Source organism: Canis lupus, chromosome 32 (genome assembly GCF_048164855.1).
Source record: "Canis lupus baileyi chromosome 32, mCanLup2.hap1, whole genome shotgun sequence".
NCBI lineage: Eukaryota > Metazoa > Chordata > Mammalia > Carnivora > Canidae > Canis > Canis lupus.
Window position 1 is genome coordinate 24,982,207 of NC_132869.1, and position 24,048 is coordinate 25,006,254.

The 24,048-nt window shown below is 37.4% G+C and overlaps 1 protein-coding gene across 10 annotated transcripts in view; it reads left to right on the plus strand.

Annotated features, from left to right (window-relative positions):
* TEX9 (testis expressed 9) overlaps nt 1-24,048 on the plus strand; it is a 196,674-nt gene that overhangs the window by 126,988 nt on the left and 45,638 nt on the right. For 5 of the 10 annotated variants that reach the window (XR_012022597.1, XM_072808738.1, XM_072808733.1 and 2 more), the window contains exons 2-3: nt 14,089-14,180; nt 23,218-23,281. Coding sequence is in view for 9 of the 10 variants with exons in the window: in XM_072808738.1 (XP_072664839.1) it covers nt 14,089-14,180; nt 23,218-23,281 (156 nt within the window). In the remaining variant the exon portion in view is untranslated. Of the gene's footprint in view, nt 1-13,856; nt 13,984-14,088; nt 14,181-20,833; nt 20,995-23,036; nt 23,066-23,217; nt 23,282-24,048 lie in introns of those variants that run through there. The other 5 variants (XM_072808732.1, XM_072808737.1, XM_072808731.1 and 2 more) reach the window with 5 other exon arrangements.

The window sequence follows — 24,048 nt, forward strand, 5'->3', positions numbered from 1 at the left end:
TGAAAAATATAATCTACATTTCATAAATTGTAACAGGCTTCTTTAAAATTCACATTAATAAAGAAGGAATCAAATAATTATTAAAAGAAGTTTTTTGACCATGATTAAAATTACTTATTTAAAATAAAATCCAATAAAAAGTGGGGTAAAGATCTAACAAAAAGAGATGATGTGGTGAAAAATGTAAAGTGGCCCATAAAGAAAGCAGCACAAATCAATTCAGTTGGTCAGGTGTAAGCTTCAGGTTTTTAGGTATGGACTGATTCAAGAAAAGTGTACAACCATTCTTTGGCACCAGATTCCTCAAACATATCGTTGACAGTAACTGCCTTCCACTCATTCCCTTCTAACATGGCTTCTAATTCTTCCACTTTACTATAAATAACCTTCCTGAGACCAGTATCTCTTGCCAAATCCAGAGGCCTTTTCTCAGTCTGCCTGTTGCTCATTTTTTCCATGGTATTTTAGATGGGTCACCTCATATTTGTTTCATTTTACTTTTAGAATTCTAAATATTAGAAAAGTAATGTGTTCTTCATAATGAATTAGAAAATACAGATTTTTTAAAAAGATATTCAATTTCCATAAACATTTTAGTGAAATCTTTTGTTGTTGTTGGAGTTTTGTTTTTGTTTTTGTTTTCATTTTAGTGGAATCTTTCCTGGTTTAAACACATTTATGTATTTGGCACGTTTGTATCCTGAGTCGGAGATAGGAGTCATTCCTTCATTAATCATCAGATATCTCTGGCATTTGTTTCACTTGCTTACAGAAGATACTACCAACTTCTGCAATGTCCTTCAATTATTTCTGGAGGTTCCTAGGGGTGTCTCTCCTGTACTTACAAACAAATCTTATCTTAAAGGTACTGGTACTATTCTGTGAGGTGTCTCCCTCCCTCCCATCAAGCATCCTGGACTCTGCCATACACCAACTTTGGCTCTCTCGATTCCTTGAATCGTCAAACGTGGGCTGAGCTCCAGAAGTGAAAAAGAGGAGGAAAAGATAGACCAGGAAAATGACTAATCAAAAATAGCCAAGTTAGTTATACTAATATTAGATAAAATTGGCCAAAAAGCATTATTGGAGATAGACTATTTTATAATAATAAAATGTTTGTTTCACCAGGACTTAAACTGTGCTTGCTTCTCCCACATTTCAATTCCAAAATGTCCTTCTTTTTCCACATTTTAATGTATCTGAAGTCAGAGGCATCTTGTAGTTAAAGTCAGACAAACAGTAGAAACAGAAAAGGTTTGGTTATAATTATCATTGCTCCAACATTCACATTAAAATTTGCTGAATGGATGTCAGAAGCTTGGAAGAAAATTCTGGAAAAAATAAAATAGTGGAACACTCTTAATAAATGCTGCATAACCCACACTTGATGATACAAAAGATAATACTATATGGAAAAGGGTGGACACTGATGACTCTTAGTTAAAAAGTTATTTCAATAAGTCAGCCCAAATTGGAGGAATTTTAGGAATATCTTAATCTTTTTTCCCCCACAGTTTTATTGAGAAATAATTACACAATAAAATTCGTTGATTTTAATTGAATAGTTTAATGAGTTTTGGTATTTAAATATAGCCATATATCCACCACCACAGTTAAGATTATAGAACATTTCCAACAATCAAAATTTCCTTGTGGCCCGTTCCACGCAATGCCTTCCTCCCACCTCCAATTACAGTCACCCACTGATCTGCTTTGTCATTATGGTTTGCCTTTTCTAGAATTTATTATTAATGGAATCATATAGTATACAGTCTTTTGTGTTTGATGTGTTTTCATTTGTCTTGGGTAATTGCCTAGATTGTTGGGTTATATGGTAACTATTGGTTCAAATTTATAAGTCATATTCAAATTTTTTTATATGGTGTGAAGTTGCAATCAGTTAAGTTTTTTTTTTTTTTTTTTTAAGATTTCATTTTTCTATTTGAGAGAGAGAAGGAGAGGCAGACTCTCCACTGAGCGGAGAGCCCCATGTGAGACTCAATCCCAAAATCCTGAGATCATGACCTGAGCCAATCAGATGCTTAACCAACTAAGCCACTCAGGTACCCCATCAGTTAACTTTTTTATATGGATTTATAGTTATTTAAAAAGACTATTATTTTTCCATTGAGTGCCTTTGTTCTTTTATTAAAATGTGTGGGTCTACTTTTGGGCTGTCTTTCCTGTTCCATTGATGTGCATGGAACATCTACTTTTTTTTCAGACTACATTGTCATGATTGCCGTGGTCTTAATATCCAGTATTGTGACTCCTCCAACATTGCTGTTCTTTCCCAAAACTGTTTGGCTAGTGTAATTCCTTCATTATTTTAGGTAATGAATAATCAACACTGCATTCCCATCCTGCTGGGATGTTGTTTGGAAAGAGTTGATATTTTCATAATATTGAGTGTCCTAATTCATTAACTTGAAATATCTTTTTATTTATTTGGTCTTCTTTGGTATCGTTCACCAGTGTTTTGCAGTTTTCAGCATATAGATTTTGCACATATTTTGGTACATTTATACTCTAGCATTTCATGTCCCTTTGGTGCTGTTGTAAATAGTACTGCATTTCAAAATTCAATTTCCAATTGTTCACTGCTAGCATTTAGAACTAAAAGTAGTTTTTCTATATCTTACAATTTTGCTAACATCTCTAAATAATTCCATGGACTCTTTTGGGTAGATTCTTTGGAGTTTTTCAAATAGACAATCATGTCATCAGTGAATAGAGACAGTTTGTTTCCTCCTTTCCAAGACTGATTGATTACTTTACCTTATTATGGGACCCTCAGTTCTGCAATATGATTATGAATAAGAGTGGTAAGAATGGAAATTCTTGTCTTGTTCCTTAAATTAGGGGGAAAGCATTTGCTTTTTTATCATTAAATATGAGGTTATACATAGATTTTTTTTTTTAGATGCTCTTTATCAGGTTGAAGAAGTTCCTTTCTCTGCCAAGTTTGATGAGAATCCAATGTTCAGTCTTCCTTTAAACAAAATTCCACAGATTAGGCATCGTTATTAGTAGGAATTTTAAACAGTATTTAGACTTACATGTATGTTTACCATTTTATATGCTTACTATTCTTCAGTTATCTCAAAGCGTTCTTCTGGTATGATTTTCTTTCTTCCTAAAGCACATCTTTTAGAAGTTCCTTTAGTATGTATATTTGAGTGGTAAATCTCTTAGATCATCTTTATCTGAAGATGTCTTTATTTCATCCTCACTCTTGCAATGTAGTAGTAGTGAGTGCACAGTTCTAGATTGAAAATTTTTATCACTTTGAAGATATAATAAAATCCCCTCAGAATATGATCAGTGAAGATGAAAATTTCTGATGGCGTGAAAAGAAGAGTGGGTTTATTGTGGAAATTAAAGAAATGAGTCACCTGAGTCTGTCTAGCTGGTTGGCTAGAAATTTTAGTGGTCTGGGTCTATAATTAAAATCTTTGCTCATCCTGATTGTGGTTCTGCACCACTTGGTGGTGGCTGTCTGATTCAAAATAAACACCAGTGGTGCCATTTCTGGATCATGTCTCACTGGCTAGAACTTCCAGGACAGTGACAGCATTTATAGTAATTTATAGTAATCTCCTACATAGGTGGGGCCAATTAAGTCAGGCTCATCAGGGATCCTGGGTGGCTCAGCGATTCAGTGCCTGCCTTTGGCCCAGGGAGTCCTGGGATCGAATCCCCTGGCAGGCTCCCGGCATGGAGCCTGTTTCTCCCTCTGCCTGTGTCTCTGTCTCTGTCTCTCTCTATATATATCTATCATGAATAAATATTAAATAAAATCTTAAAAAAAAAGTCAGGCTCATCAAAGGAGAATGGACTAGAAGAATATTGGCAATAAAGGACTTACCCTCTGCTGCTTTGTATCCTGAGATAGGGTGCTTCCTTTTTCCCACATGCCTTTACATGCTCTTTCTTCATCCTTCCACATCCTCTATCTCATCCACTTGGAAGATAAAAGTTTATTCCACCCAGTTTGAAAATGGGAGCTAGAGAGAAGGCAGCCAATCATTAATGATTAATTGGAGATTAGTCATCCATCATACTTGATACAAATTCTCACTAAAATGGGGCTTACTATTCTGGAATTTCACTCACTATTTTACTGTCTTCTGGCTTCCATCACTGCTTTTAAAACATCTGCTCTCAGTCTAATTCCTTCTTTGTAAGTTGCCTTTTTTCTCTCTGGCTGTTTCAAAGATGCTTTTTAAAAAATCTTTTGGATTTTAGATCTAAGAATAGGTTTTTTTTTTTAATTTTTATTTATTTATGATAGTCACAGAGAGATAAAGAGAGAGAGGCAGAGACACAGGCAGAGGGAGAAGCAGGCTCCATGCACCGGAAGCCCGATGTGGGATTCGATCCCGGGTCTCCAGGATCGCGCCCTGGGCCAAAGACAGGCGCTAAACCGCTGCGCCACCCAAGGATCCCTAAGAATAGGTTTTTAACTTCATCCTCCTTGTGATATTCTGCGCTCCTTGAATCTGTACATTCATGTCTTTCCTAAATTCTCAAAAATTCTAAGCAATTAACTTTTGTAATGTTGCTTATCAACATTTAAAATCTGGTTATTGGGACGCCTGGGTGGCTCAGCGGTTGAGTCTTTCTTTGGCCCAGGGCATGATCCTGGAGTCCCAGGATCGAGTCCCACATTGGGCTCCCTGCATTAAGCCTGCTTCTCTCTCTGCCTGTGTCTCTGCCTCTCTCTCTCTGTGTGTGTCTCTCATGAATAAATAAATAATCTAAAAAAAAAGAAAAAATAAAATCTGGTTATTAATATGTCAGATCTTCTCAGCCTAACTTCTGTAATTATCGTTTATTTTATATTTACTATGTCCTTATCATTCTCTGTTCATTCTGGAGAGTTCTCTTAGGTATTTTATGGTTAACAATTTATCTGTGTAATATGTGACATTCAACCTATCCACTGAATGTTTTTATTTCAACAAATATGTGTTTAATATCTAAAAGCTTTCTATAATTATTAGTCACAACTACTTGACCATTCCTGATAGTCCTTTGTTGCTTACTCATCGCTATAATTATCCCTTATTTCTTTAAATATTTTCTAAATAGATATTCTATATTACATAACTGATAAAATTTTGGTTTTTTGTGTTGTTTTTTTTCAAAGATTTTCTTTATTTGAGAGGGTGAGCGAGAGAGATGGAGTGTAGAAGTGGGAGAGAGGGGCACAGGGAAAAGGAGACTTCTTGCTGAACAGGGAAACTGATGTGGGGCTCAATCCCAGGACCCTGGGATCATGGCCTGAGCAGAAGGCAGACACTTAACCAACTGAGCCACCTAGGCACTCCAGAATGATGAAATTTTGATATCTGACTTTCTTTGGAGTTATAAATATTTATAATTTCTTTTGATTTTTGATGGTGCACTCACATTTTCTTGATCTTAATCCAGGAATCTAGGGGGCTGAAGAGGTTTTGTGTTAGATCTTGCTGGAAGCCTAGGGACATTACCAATTTGGAACTATTTTGGAACCTTTATCAGTTAATTTAGTAGCTTACAGCAAGAGTCTCTGGTTTAACCCCTTCATATTACTATTGAGCTAAGTCTTGTTTTCTGAGCACAGTTCTTTTATGTGCATTTTCTTGGGTTAGTCCATTTTATTCTTAATTGCATATTTGCAGAATCAGTTTTGTTTATCTGAGGGGGCAGAGAGCTGGAGTGAGAGATGTCAGGAGGACACAGAAATTTGCCTTACTTTTGCAGACTCAGCAATGCAAATATGTTTGACAGAATCTGGTTGTTTTACAGGATGAGGGTGCTGCAGATGATCTAGCTCACACTTCTGTTAAAGACGTTTCTTTTAGCTTATTTTTTTTTTAAATAGAGTTTAGTTTTTGGAACAGATTTAGGTTTACAGAAAAACTGAGAATATAGTACAGAGTTTCCATATACACTGCACCCAGTTTACCGTATCATCAACATCTTACACCAGTATGGCACACTTGTTAGAACTAATGAACCATTCTTGACACATTATTATGAGCTGAAGTCTATAGTTTATTCAGATTTCTTTGTTTTTTAACTTAATGTATTTTTTCTGTCCCGGGATTCTATATGGAATACCACTTTACATTTTTATTGTCATGTCTCTGTAGGCTCCTTGTGCTTATGATTGTTTCTCAAACTTCCCTTGTTTTGGAAGATCTTGATAGTTTTGAAAAGTACTGATCAGGTATTTTGCAGGATGCTCCTCAACTGGAATTTTTTTATTGTGGTTATACACACACACATACATATGTGTGCATATATATATACACACACACATATATATATATTACCATTTTAACTATTTTTTAAGTATACAGTCTGATGGCATTAAGTACATTCACGATGTTGTGCAATGACCACTATTTTCCACTTCCAGAGCTTTTTCATCATCCCAAACATAAACTTTGTACCCATTAAAAAATAACTACCCAGTCCCTCTCTCCCCAGAGACAGTCTATATTCTGTCTCTGAACTTGCCTATTCTAGGTATCTCATATAAGTGGAATCATATTTGTCCTTCTGTGTCTGGTTTGTTTCACTTAACATGTTTTCAAAGTTCATTCATGTTAAAGCATGGATCCACATTTCTCTGTATATGTATACCACATTTTGTTTATCAATCTTGTTCATTAGTTGCAGGAAGTAGTTTTTTGGTGATTCTTTGAAATCTTCTGCATAGATACTTATGTCTTCTCTGAACAAAGACATTGTATTTATTCCTTCCAAATCTATACCTTTTATTTCATTTTCTTGTCTTATTACCAGGTAAGAGTTTAGGTATGATATTAAATAAGAATGGTGAGAGAGGATGTCCTTGTTCCTGACCTTAGGGGGAACTATTCAGTTTCTCACCTTTAAGTATGACGTTTGCTGTAGGTTTTTGGTGGATGTTCCTAATCAAGTTGAGAATGTTTTCCTCTGAGAATTTTTTGCTGAGAAATTTTCTAGAATATAAGTTTTGGGATTTTCTCAAAAGCTTTTGCTGCATCAGTATTAATGATCATATGATTTTTCTTCTTTATCTTCTTTATATGCTGAATTATGTCAATTTTAGAATGTTGAATCATTTTTTTTTTTATGATAGTCACAGAGAGAGAGAGAGAGAGAGAGAGAGAGAGAGAGGCAGAGACATAGGCAGAGGGAGAAGCAGGCTCCATGCACTGGGAGCCTGATGTGGGATTTGATCCTGGGTCTCCAGGATCGTGCCCTGGGCCAAAGGCAGGCACCAAACCGCTGCGCCACCCAGGGATCCCTGAATCATTTTTCTACACCTAGAATAAATCCCCCACTTGGTTATGTTGTGTAATTCTTCTTGTACATTGTTGGATTCTATTTGCTAATATTTGTTGAAGATTTTTGCATTTATATTCATGAGAGATATCAGTCTATTGTTTTCTCTTCTTATACTGTGTTAAACTGCTTTCATTATTAAGGTAATGCTGGGCTAATAGAATTAATTAGAAACGTTCCCTCTATTTCTATTTTCTAGAAGACATTGTGGGAAATTAGTACCATTTCTTCTTTAAACATTTGGTAGAATTCACCAATGAAACCATCTGGGCCAGGCACTCTCTTTCTCAGAAGGTTTTTACTCAGTCCCTGAGGACTGAGTCAAAAATCTTTATCCATTTCTCCTTGTGTGAGTTTTGGTAGTTTGTATCTTTCAAGGAATTGGTCTATCTCATCTAAGTTATCAAATTTGTGGATATAGAGTTGTCTATAGTGTTCTTTTATTATTCTTTTAATGTTCATGGGATAATTAATGATGATCCCTCTTCCATTTCTGATCCTGGTAGTTCATTGTTTATATTTTTAAATTTTCTGTGGATTATGACGTTTTGACATCTTGAAAAAATTTTTCTGCCTGGTGAGAGATTGTCTTTCCTGGGGCTAGCCAATTCTCAGAGATAGCAAAGGGCTCAGCCAGGAACATGCCTTTGGTATGCAAAGTAACTAATCCAGAGTAATATCTCCTTTACTTGTCCTTATATACCCCAGGAAGCAATATTTCTCTGCCTTAATTGTCCCAGGACCGGATTCCATGCAACTAGGGACAGCCTCTGTGCCCCAAAGCCTGCTGAAAGGATTCAAACTAGCCAATCCTAAACCACCTCACCTTGGCTTTTCTGCAGAAACCCCAATAAAGTTCTAGCCTAAGTTTTTCCCTTGTTTCTGTTTTCTGTCTTCTTACCAACTGAGGCTTTCCTATGTAGTTTTGTATGGCATGCTATGCCTCCTGCTTATCTCCTGTGTCTCTGCTTGTGGTCATACCTAACTGACCATCAAATGAAATAACACAAAATGGGTAATTTTACATCTTTTTTCTTTTTCCTTGGTTAACATGGCTAGAGGTTTATTGATTTTATTAATCTTTCCAAAAACTAGATTCTTGTTTTCTGTGATTTTCTCTATTGTTTTCATTTTCAATTTCATTGATTTCTTTTTATTTAATTAATTTTTTTTTTTTTTTTTTTTTTTTTTAGAGAGAGACAGAGATACAGGCAGAGGGAGAAGTAGGCTTCTCACAGGAAGCCTGATGTGGAACTCGATCCCTGGACTCAGGATGACGCCCTGAGCCAAAGGCAGACACTCAACTGCTGAGCCACCCTGGTAACCCCCCCCCCATTGAAGATTTTATTTATTTATTCATGAGAACAGAGAGGGGGGGCAGTATTCATGAGACACACACACAGACACACACACACAGAGGCAGAGACACAGGCAAAGGGAGAAGCAGGCTCCCTATGGGGAGCTGCTGTGGGACTTGATCTGCAGACTTGGGATCACGACCAGGGCAGAAGGCAGATGCTCAACCGCTGAGCCACCCAGGTGTCCCAAGTCCATTGATTTCTGTTCTACTTTTTATTTCTTTCTTTTTTTCTCTCTCTCTCTCTTTAACATCAATTGCTCTTCTTTCTTTCATTGCCAGGGTGGAAACTTAGATTGTCAATTTTAGGTTTTTCTTCTTTTCTAATATATGCACTTAATAGTAAGTACTTTATGCACTGTTTTTGCTATATCCAACAAGTTTTAATAGGCTACATTTTCATTTAGTTCAAAATATTTTTTAGTTCAAAATATTTTTTTAATATTTTTAAAATTTCTGTTGAGATTTCTTTGACTCATGTCTTATTTAGAAGTATGTGTTTTATCCCCAACTATTTTGGGATTTTCCCAGCTATTTTTCTGTTACATGACTTCTAATTTAATTCTATTGTGGGCTGAGAACATAATCAGTATGATCTTATTATAGGTCGAATTGTATCCCCTCAAAAAATACGTGAAAGTCCGAAACCATGCTCCCCAACCTGTGGATTGACCTTATTTGGAAGTAGAGTCTTTGCAAATGTAATCAAATTAAGATGAGGGCATTTAGGATGGGTCTGTAGTGTAAGTGGCTGACATTAAGCATTCGATTGCCAAGGCATCCCTTTCAAATACATCTATCTTGTCTTTTTTTAAAAAATATTTATTTATTTATTTATTCATGATAGACATAGAGAGAGAGAGAGGCAGAGACACAGGAGGAGGGAGAAGCAGGCTCCATGCTGAGAGCCCGACGTGGGACTCGATCCCAGGACTCCAGGATCGCGCCCTGGGCCAAAGGCAGGTGCTAAACCACTGAGCCACCCGGGGGTCCCCTCAAATATATCTATCTTGAATAAACATGTTGCCAGCTGGATGACACAATTACTACCTAGACAGCTAGATAAAGAGCCAGGCCTCGCCTACCCATGAAATTTTCCTTTTAGGAAGCCTTGGGTAACCTACATAACTGACTGCTTGAGTAACTGACTTCTTTCCCTTCCTTGTACCCAAATTCCCATTCTTACATTTGAAAACCCACCAATAAAGACTGAATCACAGAAACCCTAGGCAACCCATTCTCAATCCTGATAAAGGCATAACCCCAGGTGTGAATTCCCTCTGTCTACCTGCAACCTCCTTTGCATGGTCCTTGGGCATGCTGTGTACCCTCCAGGATTTGTAAGTAATGAACCTTGTTTTTCCCTGATAGTTGTGACTGAGGTGCATCTTGCATTCATAATAAGAACCATAAGGGCCTGTCCACTCACAACCCTGGCTCTGGTTGTGGAAATATCTATGCAGGCTTGCCACAAGTAGTATGGGCCCAGGTGAGTGCCCCAGGCATTCCTAGCCAATAGCATCACTGCTGATAGGCTGAGATTGACATGAAACAGTGTCCTTGGTCAATATGACTACAGTCTTTATGAGAAGAAATGCCACGTGAAGACAGAGACACTTGGGGAGAGCATTGTGTGATTACAGAGGCACAGATTAAAATGATGCATCTGCAACCTAAAGAATTCTGAGGAGTGACAGCAACCACCATAAGCTAGGAAGGATTCCCCCCTTCAGGTTCCAAAAGGAGCATGGCCCTGCCAACACCTGTTTGGACTTCTATTTTCTAGAATTGTGTGACAATAAATTTCTTCTGTGTTAAGTCACCCAGTTTGTGGTACTTTGTTACAGCAGCCCTAGGAAACTAATATAAATTCTATTCTTTTAAATTTATTAATATGTATCTTATGACCCAGAATGTGGTCTATTTTGGTGAATGTTTTGACATTGAGAAGAATGTATATTCTGTTTGAAGGGAGTATTCTATAAATGTCAATTAGATCAAGATGATTGATAGTGCTATTTAGGACAATTATATCCTTACTGATTTTCTGCCTGTTTTAACTATCAATTACTGAAAAGGGGTATCAAAATCCCCAATATGTTAGTGGATTTATCTTTATCTTTTTGCAGTCCTTTTAGGTTTTGCTTCATGCATTTTAACACTAAATTGTTTGGTGCATACACATAAAGGATTGTTGTGTTTCTATGGAGTGTTAACCTCTTTATCATTGTGTAATGCTTTTCTTTGTTGCTGATAATTTCCTTGTTCTGAAGTCAGCGTTGCTTGAGATTGATATAGCTACTCCAATTCTCTTTTGATTAGCTTTAGTGTGGTATTCCTTTCTCTGTCCCTTGACCTTTCCATTTAATAATTAAATTTTTAAATATTTTAAGAACTTGATTGACATATTTCACATACCTACCATTTACCCATAAAAAGTACACACTATTTACTGGCTTTTAGTATAGTCAACAAGGTTGTGTAACCATTATCACAATCAATTTTAGTACATTTACATTAATCCCACAAAAACCATTGCAACCCCTTAGCTAATCCCCCATCATCTGTCAAACTAGGCAACCACCAATCTCCTTTCTGTTTCTATGTATTTTCCTATTCTGGATATTTCATATAATATGTGGTCATATTGGATTAGAATCATGCAATATTTAGTCTACTCTGAATTGCTTCTTTCACATTTCATTTTATCCCAAGGCTCATCCATATTGTAGTATGTATCAGTACTTCATAACTTTTTGGTGCTGAATAATAGTCCATTGTACGTATTGCACCTGGGTGGCTCAGTCAGTTAAGCAGCTGCCTTCAGCTCAGGTCATGATACCAGGGTACTGGGTTCAAGCCCCACATCAGGCTCCCTACTCAGCAAGGAGCCTGCTTCTCCCTCTCCCTTTGCCACTCCTCATGCTTTTGCTCTCTCACTCTCTGTCAAATAAATAAATCTTAAAAAAAAAGACCCATCCCTCCTTTAGCCACCCCTGCCCCCCAGCAACCCTTGATTTGTTCTCTAAAAAAAAAATTATCTTAAAATAAAACTATTGGGAGGCCTGGGTGGCTCAGGGGTTGAGCATCTGCCTTCAGCTCAGGGAGTGATCCTGGGATCCATGTTCGAGTCTCGTGTCAGGCTCCTTGCAGGAGGCCTGCTTCTCCCTCTGCCTCTGTGTGTGTGTGTCATGAATAAATACATAAAATTCTTCTGAAAAAATAAAACTATTATATCATTCTTTAAAAAAATAATCAGTTTTATTTGCCATTAATCAGTCTATGATCATTTGGGTTATCTTTTGGCTATTCTGAATAATGCTTCTATATAAAATTTGTGTACAACTTTCTGTGAAGGTATATGAGAAATTTCCATTTTTCTTGGATATATACCTAGAAGTAGGTTGCTAGCTCACATGGCAACTCTATATAAAACTGCCAGGCTGTTTTTTGCAGTGGTTGCACAATTTTATATTCTCACCAAAAGTGTATGAGGATTTGAATTTCTCCACATGTCCCCCAACACTTGTTATTTTTCATCTTTCACTTTATTTATGGTATCCTTTTAAACAAAATGTTTTTGATTTGATGATGCTCAGTTTATTGAGTTTTCTTTTGTGGCTTGTTTTTAGCGTTATATCTAAGACATCATTACTTAATTTAAGGTAATGAAGATTTTCACCTATGGTTTCTTTGAAGATCTTTATATTTGTATCTAAGATTAGGTCTTTGATCCAGTTTGAATTAATTGTTATATCCTGTGTGAAGTAAGGGTCCAATTTCATTCTTTTGCATGCGTGTATCCACTCATCCCAGTATCAGTTGTTAAAAGACAATTCTTGTCCCCACTGAATGGTCTTGGCACCCTTGCTAAATGTTGACTCTTGTGAAAATTAATAAATGGAAACTTTGTTGAGAATAGAGTCAGGAGACCATTAGGGGGTAGTTCTCAAACTTTACCACTTGATGATTACAAATCCAACAGGAAGAGACAGATTTGCACGTGGATACACTTTACTATCCCAGTAAGAGGAAGAAGGGTGTTCCTCATGCCCTGGCAACAGCCCAGCCAATAAGAGGCTGTCACCGTCCCGCCAATGGAGAGCCACTGCACTTCAAACTCCCAGTTTATTTCAATGGACTTTTGTTTATAACGGCTTTCCCAGCATCCCCCTTTCTTGTGTAAGAGCGGTTCTCCCCTTTGTTCCTTGGACTTGCCTGTAGTTCTGCTTCAGCTTGCTTGTTTCAGATGGCAATTCTGTATTCCCAAATAAATCCATTTCTGCTGGTAAAATAACAGGCAGTTAAATTTTTTTTAAGGCTAACACCCTAAATGTGAAGGTTTATTTATGTACTCCTGATTTTATACCAAGAGTTGAAAAATTTAACTTTCTGTGTGTCAGCCACAATCCTAATCACAGATTCACTTCTCATAGTACTGTTCTTACTGCCATTTTATTGGCGAAGTAGCCAAGATACAGAGTGATTTACCCAAGAGAATACAACTAGTTAGGTGGCAGAGCCAGAACGTGAACTTAGGGTGACTGATTTGAAAGACTGAGCCTTTAATCATGCTGTAAATAAATGTGTGAAATTAGAACTTAGAATTCCAATGGGGGCAGCCCGGGTGGCTCAGCGGTTAGCGCCACCTTCAGCCCAGAGCCTGATCCTGGAGACACGGGATCGAGTCCCACGTCGGGCTCCCTGCACGGAGCCTGCTTCTCCCTCTGCCTGTGTCTCTGCCTCTCTCTCTCATGAATAAATAAATAAAATCTAAAAAATAAAAAAAAATTAAAAAAAAGAATTCCAATGAAGAGTTCGTTTTTTTAAAAACTGGAGGTCGAAGTGGCCAGTAAGTTTGGAAGAGAAATAACAGAGTAGGGGCTTTACTAGCTTGCTGAGTTACTGAGTTTTAGAAACGGACCTGCCTGCCTTGGTTGAAACCTCTCCCACTCCAACTTAAGAGTTTCTGTCTGCGCGCTAGGCTGGCTTCTCCGCAGCGAGGGCAGCGCAGAGCTGGGGTCGCCCTCCCCGCCCGCAGCTAGCGCCGCCGACCGCCCTCTACCCCGCCCCCAGGCCCCGCCCCCAGGCCCCGCCCCCAGGCCCCGCCCCCAGGCCCCGCCCCCAGGCCCCGCCCCCAGGCCCCGCCCCTGCTGCCCAGAGCCCAGGAATGGGCGGAGCCTGCGCTCGGGGCGGTAGGCCGTCGGCGATGCCGTAACTCTCGCGGGAAGATACGTTCGTTGCCTTGGTAACAGCGTCGCGGTCGCTGTTAAAAGATGGCGGGGCGAAGTGTTGGTTCCCAGGTTAGTTCAGCCCGACCCCCGGGGAGCTAACTACTAGCTTCGCAGCCGGCCGGAGAACACGGAACCTAATTAAACTTTGGGTCTGAACGTCTCTTTCTCTTTTAGAGACGGAGCGTTTCAGGCACTCCGCTCCCGCCGCGTGGTCAGCAACCTGCTGCGTCTCGACGGGACCTCTTTGCCAGGGAGGAAGAATATAAGTAAGAGATTAGGCCGTTCAGTTTTTCCTTCTTTCTTTTATTACCCAGAGGAGGTTGCTCGCAAGTGCTTTCCTGGTGACTGACTGGGTCTTTGGGGTCACTCCCTGCTCACCCTTCTCTTTTCATCATCCGGTTCGCTGGTCTTCATCTTTTCTTCCCCTGCGCCTGAGCTGTTGGAAAGGAGTGAACATTTATTTTGCTCAAGTAAACGTGTCCATCCGCAAAGTGGTAACTGCTAGAGGTGATTTGGGAAGCAGGCGTTGCCAGAAGTTCAGTTTCTAGTTTAAGAAAACCCACTTAATTTGGAGCTCCTAGAGTTTAATTTCGTAGATTTCTTTAAGGCTTGGTTTCTCTCTCTCAGTGGTGCGGTTGGAACCCTCGTTCTCATCTACATTTGGCGGAGTTGGGAGGAGGATGTCCTTCCCTCTTTCTGCTCTCAGCGTAATTACGCCTACTCTGACACGTGCTTTCTTCATTCTTGGACCATTTCACACAGAAGCCGGGGGTAAATCATTTAATTTGATCCTGTCAGTCCCTTGCCTCGAACGTTGCAGTGGTTGCCAGGTCTACTTTAGAAACTGTCACATCTAGCTTCTGTCCCTTGTTTGACTTAGTGCTCTCCCTTTTTTTTTTTTTTTTTTTGCCTACCAGTCTCCAGCCTCCCTGGCCTTTAAGTTACTCAGAGCTCTTCCCTTGAGGGCAGTCACACACATGCCTTACACCTGGACAGCTAACCTGGTGTTCCTGATTATGTTAAGCTTCCCAGTGACTCTCTTTGTCTGTTTCCTCCACTGGTCAGTAAATCCTTTAAAGTCAGAGACCAGGTCTCTGGTCATCGCATATGCCCGTACAAAATTATATTTTAACAACTCATTTTCTTTATCATTTACCTAATTTAAAGTTCGGGAAACATTATAGCACTGCTTCAGATGGTTAAACATAGAGTTACCATATGATTTGTATTCAGATTCTCTGACTAGTTTATTTATTCTTTTTGAAAAGGGTTTCATTTACTTATTTGAGACAGTGCAAGAGGGCGCACAGAGGAAGAGGGAGAAGCAGGGAGAGCCTGAGCAGAGAGAGAGCCTGAGTTGAGAGCCTGAGCCGAGCTCTATCCCAGGACCTTAGGATGATGACAGGAGACAAAGGCAGACATCCAACCAACTGAGCCACCAAGGCACCTTTCCTTTTTTTTTTTTTTTTAAATTCAAGTTAGTTAACATATTGTGTAGTATTGGTTTCAGGAGTAGATTTTAGTGATTCATCACTTACATACAACACCCAATGCTCATCCCAACAAGCACCCTCCTAACGTCCATCACCCACCTACCTGGTACTCCCCTCCCCCTCCTCCCTTCCAGCAGCCCTCAGTTTGTTCTCTCAATATAAGAGTCTTTTATGGTTTGCTTTTCTGTTTTTATCTTGTTTTATAAAATTAAAGCATACTTAAAGTTAAAATAGAACTGTACTATCTTCTGATGAACTAGACGGTTTATTTAATTTGCCATAGCATTCTCCTCTGTTTAATGAAATGGGCCTATTAATCCAGTTCAAGACTGTACCTAAGCAACTGATCTTGCACAGGTCTGAATCAGCTGTGCTCAACCCCAAATGGTTATTTTCATTACCATATACAGATAGCACCAAATACCTGCATTGATTAGGATAATATAGTTACTTAATTAAGGGTCTGTTTTGCACCTGGCACTGATGTGTTGTAATGGTCTTGCTTGAAATCTTAAAGATGTCTATAGGAGGGACTTCTCAGTGGCTCAGCGGTTTAGCACCACCTTCAGCCCAGGGCGTGATCCTGGAGTCCTTGGATCAAGTCCCACATCGGGCTCCCTGCATGGAGCCTGCTTCTCCCTCTGCCTGTGTCTTCTGCCTGTGTGTGTGTGTGTGTGTCTCTCATGAATAAATAAAAAGTCTTAAGAGCTATTCTATTTCAGCAGAAGTCAATTTGTGGCAAATGTGGCCAGTTACTCGTTCTGTTTTTTTTTTTTTTTTTTTTTTTTTTAAGATTTTATTTATTCATGGGAGACAGAGAGAGGCAGAGACACAGGCAGAGGGAGAAGCAGGCTCCATGCAGGGAACCTGATGTGGGACTCCATCCCGGGTCTCCAGGATCACACCCTGAGCCAGGGCAGGCACCAAACCGCTTAGCCACCCAGGGATCCCCTCGTTCTGTTTTTTACTCAGGTGTGCAGCTCTGAGGCATATCCAAATAGAGTAGCTCCCAGGCTCAGCCTGAAGCTATAAATTACTTCTGTGCTAGATTATCTCTGTGCCGTGCAGAAAAGGAAAAAGACCATTCTTGTAGAGAAGAATATGAGTTAATAACAGTATTATGCCACATATTCTTGATATTAAGCATATTTGGGATGTTTTCAATCAGCAGAACACAGCACTTCATGGGGATCCCAATGCAAAATCTTCTATAATCAGCTCCTGTTGAATATTTGGAGGAAATAATCACTGTCTGAGAGGATAGACTACAGAATATTCTGGTGGCTCAAGTCAGTAGATTTTTACATTTTGTGCCTATGTTATAAAGCCAGAAAACTCAACAGTAAGATTACGTCACATCTGTTTTAATGATCTTGATAGCTGGTAGGGCAAGTCTTATCTCTCCCCACACCCCATGCCCATAAATGCCAATTACATTGGATTTATAGATTATTTTGCATAGCCCTGGCATCTTTATGCTATTGAATCTTTCCTGCCATTAATATGATACATTTCCATTTACACAGGGGTGGGGTTTTTTGTTTTTTGTTTTTTGTTTCCTTTAATATCTTCTATTACCACGTTAAGCTCTCACATACATAATCTGTTTCAAAGTGTCTTACGGTTTTTGTGGCTGTAATGAATGGCTTTTTTTTTTTTTTTTTTCCTTAAATGTGGAATCTAACTTGGGGCTTGAACTCAGGACCCTGAAATCAAAATTTGAGCTGAGATCAAGAGTCAGACACTCAACTGACTGAGCCACTCAGGTGCCCCAAGAGTTATATGCTCCATCAACTGAGCCAGCGAGGTGCCCCACCTTGCATTTTTTATAATGACAGTTATATCATATGCAAATTATGATAGTGTTGTCTCTTCACAGTTTCCCACGCATCTTTTTTTCTCAATTTGGTTAGAACCTCCATTACAGTGTGAAATAGAAAAAGTGGTGGTGGGCATCCTTATCTTGGTTATGATTTTAAGGAGCCCACTTAATTTATCACTGTATTTGAAATTTGATGTGGCTTTGCTAGATTCTTTTAATCAGGTTAAAGGACATTGCTTCCTTTAGTTCCTATTTTGAATGAATGTTAAATCTTTTCAAAACTTTTTTTTCCCCAATTGAGGTGATTAAATGTCCTGTCCTAAATGCTTGCACACACACACGCATTTAATGTTTTAACATACTGAACTACCAAGCATATTTTTTATTTTCCTCTGAAGACTGCTGGATTTGATCGCTATAACTTTATGTAGATTTTTTGCATCTTTGAACTAAACTCTTATACTTCTTTCTAGTTCTTTTCCTTTCTGATTCAATATCAGTATTATCCTAGCCACACGAAATAACTGAGTAGTTTTCCTTATGTTTTTTCCTGTTCTTGAGAGCCTTTTTGTAATCAGAGATCATCTATCCTTTGGTTAAAATTGTGAAATTGAGTATGATATACCTTTTTATGTAATCTTTTTGCCTATCAATTCAGTTTCATTGATGATTATTCATTTATTTAGATGTACAAGTGCTTCCAGAATAAATTTTGGTTATTTGATGGTTTTCTAGAAAAGTTTCCACTTCATGTGTGTTTTAAAAAGTAATAGCATTGGGATTCCTGGGTGGCTAGTGGTTTGGAGCCTGCCTTCAGCCCGGGGTGTGATCCTGGGGTCACAGGATCAAGTCCCACGTTGGGCTCCCTGCATGGAACCTGCTTCTCCCTCTGCCTGTGTCTCTGCCTCTCTCTCTCTCTCTCTCTCTCTGTCTCTCATGCATAAATAAATAAAATCTTTAAAAAAAAAAAAGTAATAGTATAAATATACTCTAATATGTGTATTTTTTTATTTTAATAGTTAATTATGTTTTAAAATTCCAGTATAGTTAGTTAGCATAGTGTTATATTCATTTCAGGTGTACAATAGAGTGATTCAGCTCTTCCATACATTCCCCATTGCTCATCACAACAGTGCCATCCTTAATCCCCATCACCCTACTTAACCCATCCCCCACCCACCTCCTCTCTGGTAACCATCAGTTCTCTGTAATTAAGAATCTGTTTCTTGGTTTATCCCTCCCCTTTCTTTTCCTCCTTTGCTTATTTGTTTTGTTTCTTAAATTCCACATGAGTGAAATGTGGTATTTGTCTTTCTCTTGACTTACTTTGCTTAGCAAAATACTGACTAGTTCCATCCATGCAAATGGCAAGATTTCATTCTTGGTTTATGGCTGAATAATATTCCATTGTGTGTATGTGTGTTTGTCTTTTTATCAATCTTGCTGGGAGGTTTTTCTGTTTTATTGGTCTTTTCAGAGAACTAGCTTTTGATTTTGTTGCTAATCCATGTTATTTTTTTATTTCATTGGTCTTTATTCTAGCTCTTCTGATTGTGGTGGATTTATTTATTTATTTTTTAACTTTTTAGTTTATATTTAGCTTACTTTTTAAATTTTACTTGTTTTTTAGTTTTTTCTTTTTAATAACTACATTTAATTTTTCTAGATTTCTCTCTACAGCTTATTTCAGGAACTGTTTTGACATGTATTTCTTTTGTGATTATTTAGTTTTAAATATTTTGTGATTTTTTTAGTGGTTATTTAGGAGTTCCCAAAAATATAGGGTGTTTGCTTGTTTTATTTTTGTTAAAATTTATTTTAATTTTTAAAATTTTTAAAATTTTACTTTTTAAAGATTGTATTTATTTATTCATGGAGATACAGGGGGAGAGAGAGAGAGAGAGAGAGAGAGAGAGGCAGAGACACAGGCAGAGGGAGAAGCAGGCTCCATGCAGGGAGCCCAACGTGGAACTCGATCCCAGGATCACGCAGTGGGCTGAGGGCAGGCCCTAAACTGCTAAGCCACCAGGGCTGCCCTAAAATTTATTTTTAATTGTACTATAGTTAGAGAATTATATATTATTTTTTTAAAAACTAAATTTGTGAGCAGGTACATACTCAATTTTTGTAAATGTTCAGGTATTCTTTGATAGGATATTTACTATTTGTTGACTAATCTCTTAGTTTAAGCTAATTAATTTGGCTGTCCATAACATCAGTATCCCCACTATTTTTTCTCCCTGCTACTTCTGTTGGTTCCTGTTAGATGTGTATTAAAATGAACTATAGTTCTTCTCATAATTATGTCCATTTTTGCTTGGATGCTATATTATTTGATTTACTTAAATCTTCTAGATGAATTCTTTTCATTATTATTCAGTGCTATTTTTATTTATTTTCAAGCTTTTTATGTCCTTTAGTTTAAAAACATTATTTTTATATACTGCCTAATCATTTCTGCCTTCTGATGAGTGAGTTTATTTACATTAATGGGCTTACTAATTTGAAGTTGTTTGAGCCATCTTATTTTTTGTATTTTCTATTTACTATCCCTTTTCTTTGTTCTTTTGTCTTCTGTTGGATTGAAGGAATTTTTGTTATGTCTTTATTTTTCTGGTTTGGGAAGACCTTAAAATGCTTTAAAGTTTTGTTTGGTTTTTAAAAAAGATGTATTTATTTATTCATGAGAGGCCCAGAAGAGGAGAGGCAGAGGCATAGGCAGGAAGAGAAGTTGGTGCCTCTCTGGGAGCCTGATAGGGGACTTGATCCCAGGATCATGACCTGAGCCGAAGGCAGGTGCCTAACCTTAAAGTGCTTTAACTTGGTTTTTCCATCCATTAAGTTAGATAATACTTTACTTCCTCTTTGTTTTGAATACTCCTACTCTTCAGGTTATCATTGATGTTATTTTTATATTCTGTACTAATTTAGATTTATCATTATGATTCCTAATGTTTTTTCTTATCATAATTTTCTTTTTAAGAGTCAGCTTCCTACTTCCTGAAGTGTAGAGCCTTCATTATTTCTTTTTTTTTTTCAAAGGTTTTATTTATTTATTCATAGAGACACACACAGAGAGAGAGAGAGAGAGATTGAGAGAGAGAGAGAGGCAGAGACACAGGCAGAGGGAGAAGCAGGCTCCATGCAGAAAGTCTGACGTGGGACTCGATCCAGGGTCTCCAGGATCACGCCCTGGGCTGCAGGCGGCGCTAAACCGCTGCGCCACCGGGGCTGCCCCACTTCATATTTCTGAGTCTCATCTTTTCTGAATATTTTGTTACATTTATTCTTCGATGACAATTTAGCAGCATATAGAATTCTAAGTGGTCCGTTTTCTTCCTCTTCAATCCATTAAAGATAACACTTCATTGTCCATTGGAATCTAGAATGTTGAAAAGCCATCTTAGCTTTTTAGAGCATCATGCTAGTAGTCTATTTTTCTTGGTTCTGTTCAAATAATCCTTGGTAATCTAAATGTTATTTTTGTCTCTAAAGTTCTGCAATTTTATTATGATGTATACAGGTGTGGGCTTTTTTTTTTTTTCTGTTTTTTAAGATTTTAAGTAATCTCTACACCCAATGTGGGGCTCAAACCCACAGCCCCGATTTCAATAATCACATGTTCTACCAACTGAGCCAGCCAGGCACCCCTGTTTTCTTAATTCTAATTGAGATCCATGTCTTTTTTCAATTCTGGAAAATTCTCAGTATTCAAATATTGACGTTTTGTCCTTCCCTGGGATTTCCTTCTGCAATTTCTATTAGGTAAATAGACCTCTGTCTTTGTCCTACAGTCTTTCAATGTATGTGAGCCTCTCTTTTGTATTTTTATCTTTTTGTTTCTCTGTATTTCCTTGTAGGTGAATTTTCTCATATCTGTTTTCTCATTCACTTCCTCTTCAATTCATTCTATTGTTCAGTGTAGCCATTGAGTTTGAGTTTTTAAGTGCAATGTCTGTGTTTTTCATTTATGTAATTTCTATTTGGTTCTTTTCTAAATTCAGTGTTCTTTTGTAATAAATACTTGTTCTTGCCTAACGGTTTCTATTCCTGCTTTCGGGGTAGTGGGCAAATGAAAAATGCTGATTTAAAAATCTTTTTAAAATAGATTTTAGATTCAGATAATCTAGTTATGATAGAAATTGTGTCATGTCTGCTGATTGTCTTGGCAATTTTTTTCTTGATGCACTTTGTTATGTTGGTGAAGTCATTTTTAGCAAGGTTTGCTTTCTGAGAGAGTTTCATATATTCTAGATAAGTAAATGTCCTTCTAGGTTGACTTCATGTTTACTTTTCCTAGCTTATCAGTTTTCACTGGTTTTGGTGCATCTTTCTTTCTTTCTTTCTTTCTTTCTTTCTTTCTTTCTTTCTTTTTCTTTTTTTTTTTTTGGTGCAGCTTTCTATAGTAAAATTTGGCATATGGTCCCTGTACCATCTGGGTAAGATGAATTTGCTATGATTACTCACAAGAGAATTTTTTCCACCCATGGCTCCAGTTTCATTTCTGTTCATCTAAGGTTATGGGTAGTGTTTTTGTAGTCTGTTTCACAGGTGTAGCCCTTGGTGACTCCCACACATGCATCAATTTTTAGCTGTTAGACTGTTTTGGCTTCTGTTCCTGTTTACTGCTCTCACTTTGAGTTGCTGCTTTATTTTTAGTGCCAGGGTATTTCCCTTGCCTGAGTTGGAGCTTAGCAATATTTCCTTCATTGCTTTTTATCCAACATGTCCATTGGTTTGGAGCAGAATAGAGCTCTGAGTCATCTCAGAACACTATATTGACCAGAAGCTTCTATTTAAGCTCTCAGGATTCTTGTTAAGGAAATATGAGAAATCAAATAATGGTATCTTAAATATAACTCTAAGTCTTTATTAGATATTTTTCTTTTGATTAACTTATCCTAAGATATAAAAATATTTCTTAAAACATTAGACTGTTTTAAGAAGAGATAGAGTACTATTTTTTTTTTTTCTGGAAGTGGGGATTGTTGGTGATCTTTATTCTGAATCACATATCTAAGACAAAAAAGATATCTCATTTTAAAAATTGCTCAACATATTCCCTTCATAAGAGCCTAGATGATCTGGAAATGTGAGCTATGAATAAAATAAAATTTTAAAGTTATATTCTTTTGAAGCTGTTTATTGTAGTGTTAACCTTTAAAAGTGAAAAAGGGACTTTAATAGTAGGAACAGTTCAGTATATCATGTTAAGTGCAACTCATTACAATATTGTGTAGCCATTTAAGGCATGAATTATAAAGATTATGTAGAGTTAAACATATTCCTTTTATATATTTATGGGGGAACTATATAATTGTGTATATAAGTGAAACTTAGAAGGGAATATGAAAAATAGAAACAATTGGATGATGGTGGTAGGATTATGAGCATTTTGTCTTTAAAAATGGTTTCCTTCAGTGATATTGCCATTCTTCCATTCTAACTGAGGCCAAATAATATTCCTATTCTTTGCTAGATTCCAAATAGATTGAAGGTGGGGGAAAGGAGTGGCAGGTAGAGGTCAAAACAAGCACCTTTGTTTCTGAAGCTGATACTGAAGTGTGGAGCTAAGATGTGAGCCATATTAGGCCTACTCACTAAACCCCAGATTTATCTCCCTGGTTGCAGCAACACCCCAGACCAAAGCAGGCCTCTCCCCTCCCCTGCCCCACTCCTGCCCCCATTTGGAATTGATTCCAAGAAGATGGAGATTGGAACTGAGTTGAACCCACCCAATTTATCCTACCCAAATAAGTCATTACACCTTGAGAGAGGCCAGGAGTTATTGTTTGAATTTCTACCACAAAAGATGAGGAATCATGAAAAGTTGGGGGTAAGTGTTCCAATAGTAATGGTAATTTTAGAGTAAAAATGTGTATGTTTTGACATTTCTTCATTGGCTAAAGTGTAGTTACTGAAATTTAATTTTATTTTTGTTAGAATCTTCAGTATTTCCGAAACGTTAAATTATTTTTGGCTTTTTAGGCGTTTAAATGCAGAATTACAGGCAAAAACGGCTGATTTGGTTCGACAGGCTGAGGAAGTAATAGTAAGTGAATATGCAGTTATTATTAATTTCACGTGAGTGCTTGTTTTTTTAACTTTCTTAAGTGCCCAAAGCATAATTTTGTAGCTCAATGAATTATCACAGATTAAACATGAATATATGAATAGGTATATGTTTATATGCATGTATATGTTTTTGATAGGCACACATTTCCTAAAAGCCACTGAAAAAGCTTTTTCCATTTAGATGTTCCAATCATATAATTATTAAGAACATTAATATTTAATAATCTTTCCCAGTACTTTAATATTTGAGAGTAGATATAGAATGAATGCTGGTAATTCAGAAATAAAACAGGCTCAGGATAAAAGTTGAATAAAAGATAATCATTACTCATACTCAGATGATGATTTGTTTCTTCTGCATTTGAACGTAATTCAAATTCTTAGGGCTAGACTAGTAAGATTTATAGTTAGAAAAAAATGTAGTGAAGTTATATCACTAGATAATGTAAGCCTATTTTGCCCCATTCTGGCTATCAAATTGGTTATTCCTACTTTAAGCAGCTTCTTAAGCATTAACATTCCCATTATTTATTGATAGGATATATTAGTATTCCTTAGACCAGTAAAATAGCTGATTTCAGACTTTTTTCAATTTTTACTCTATACATTTTTCTTTTAAATTCTCCCATCCCCCTTGGGGATAGTAGTGAAGAATAGGCAATAATTTGTTTTAATGCCTTATACAGATTCATTATTATTTGTTAGATTTGGAATAAGATTATATATATATATATATATATATAT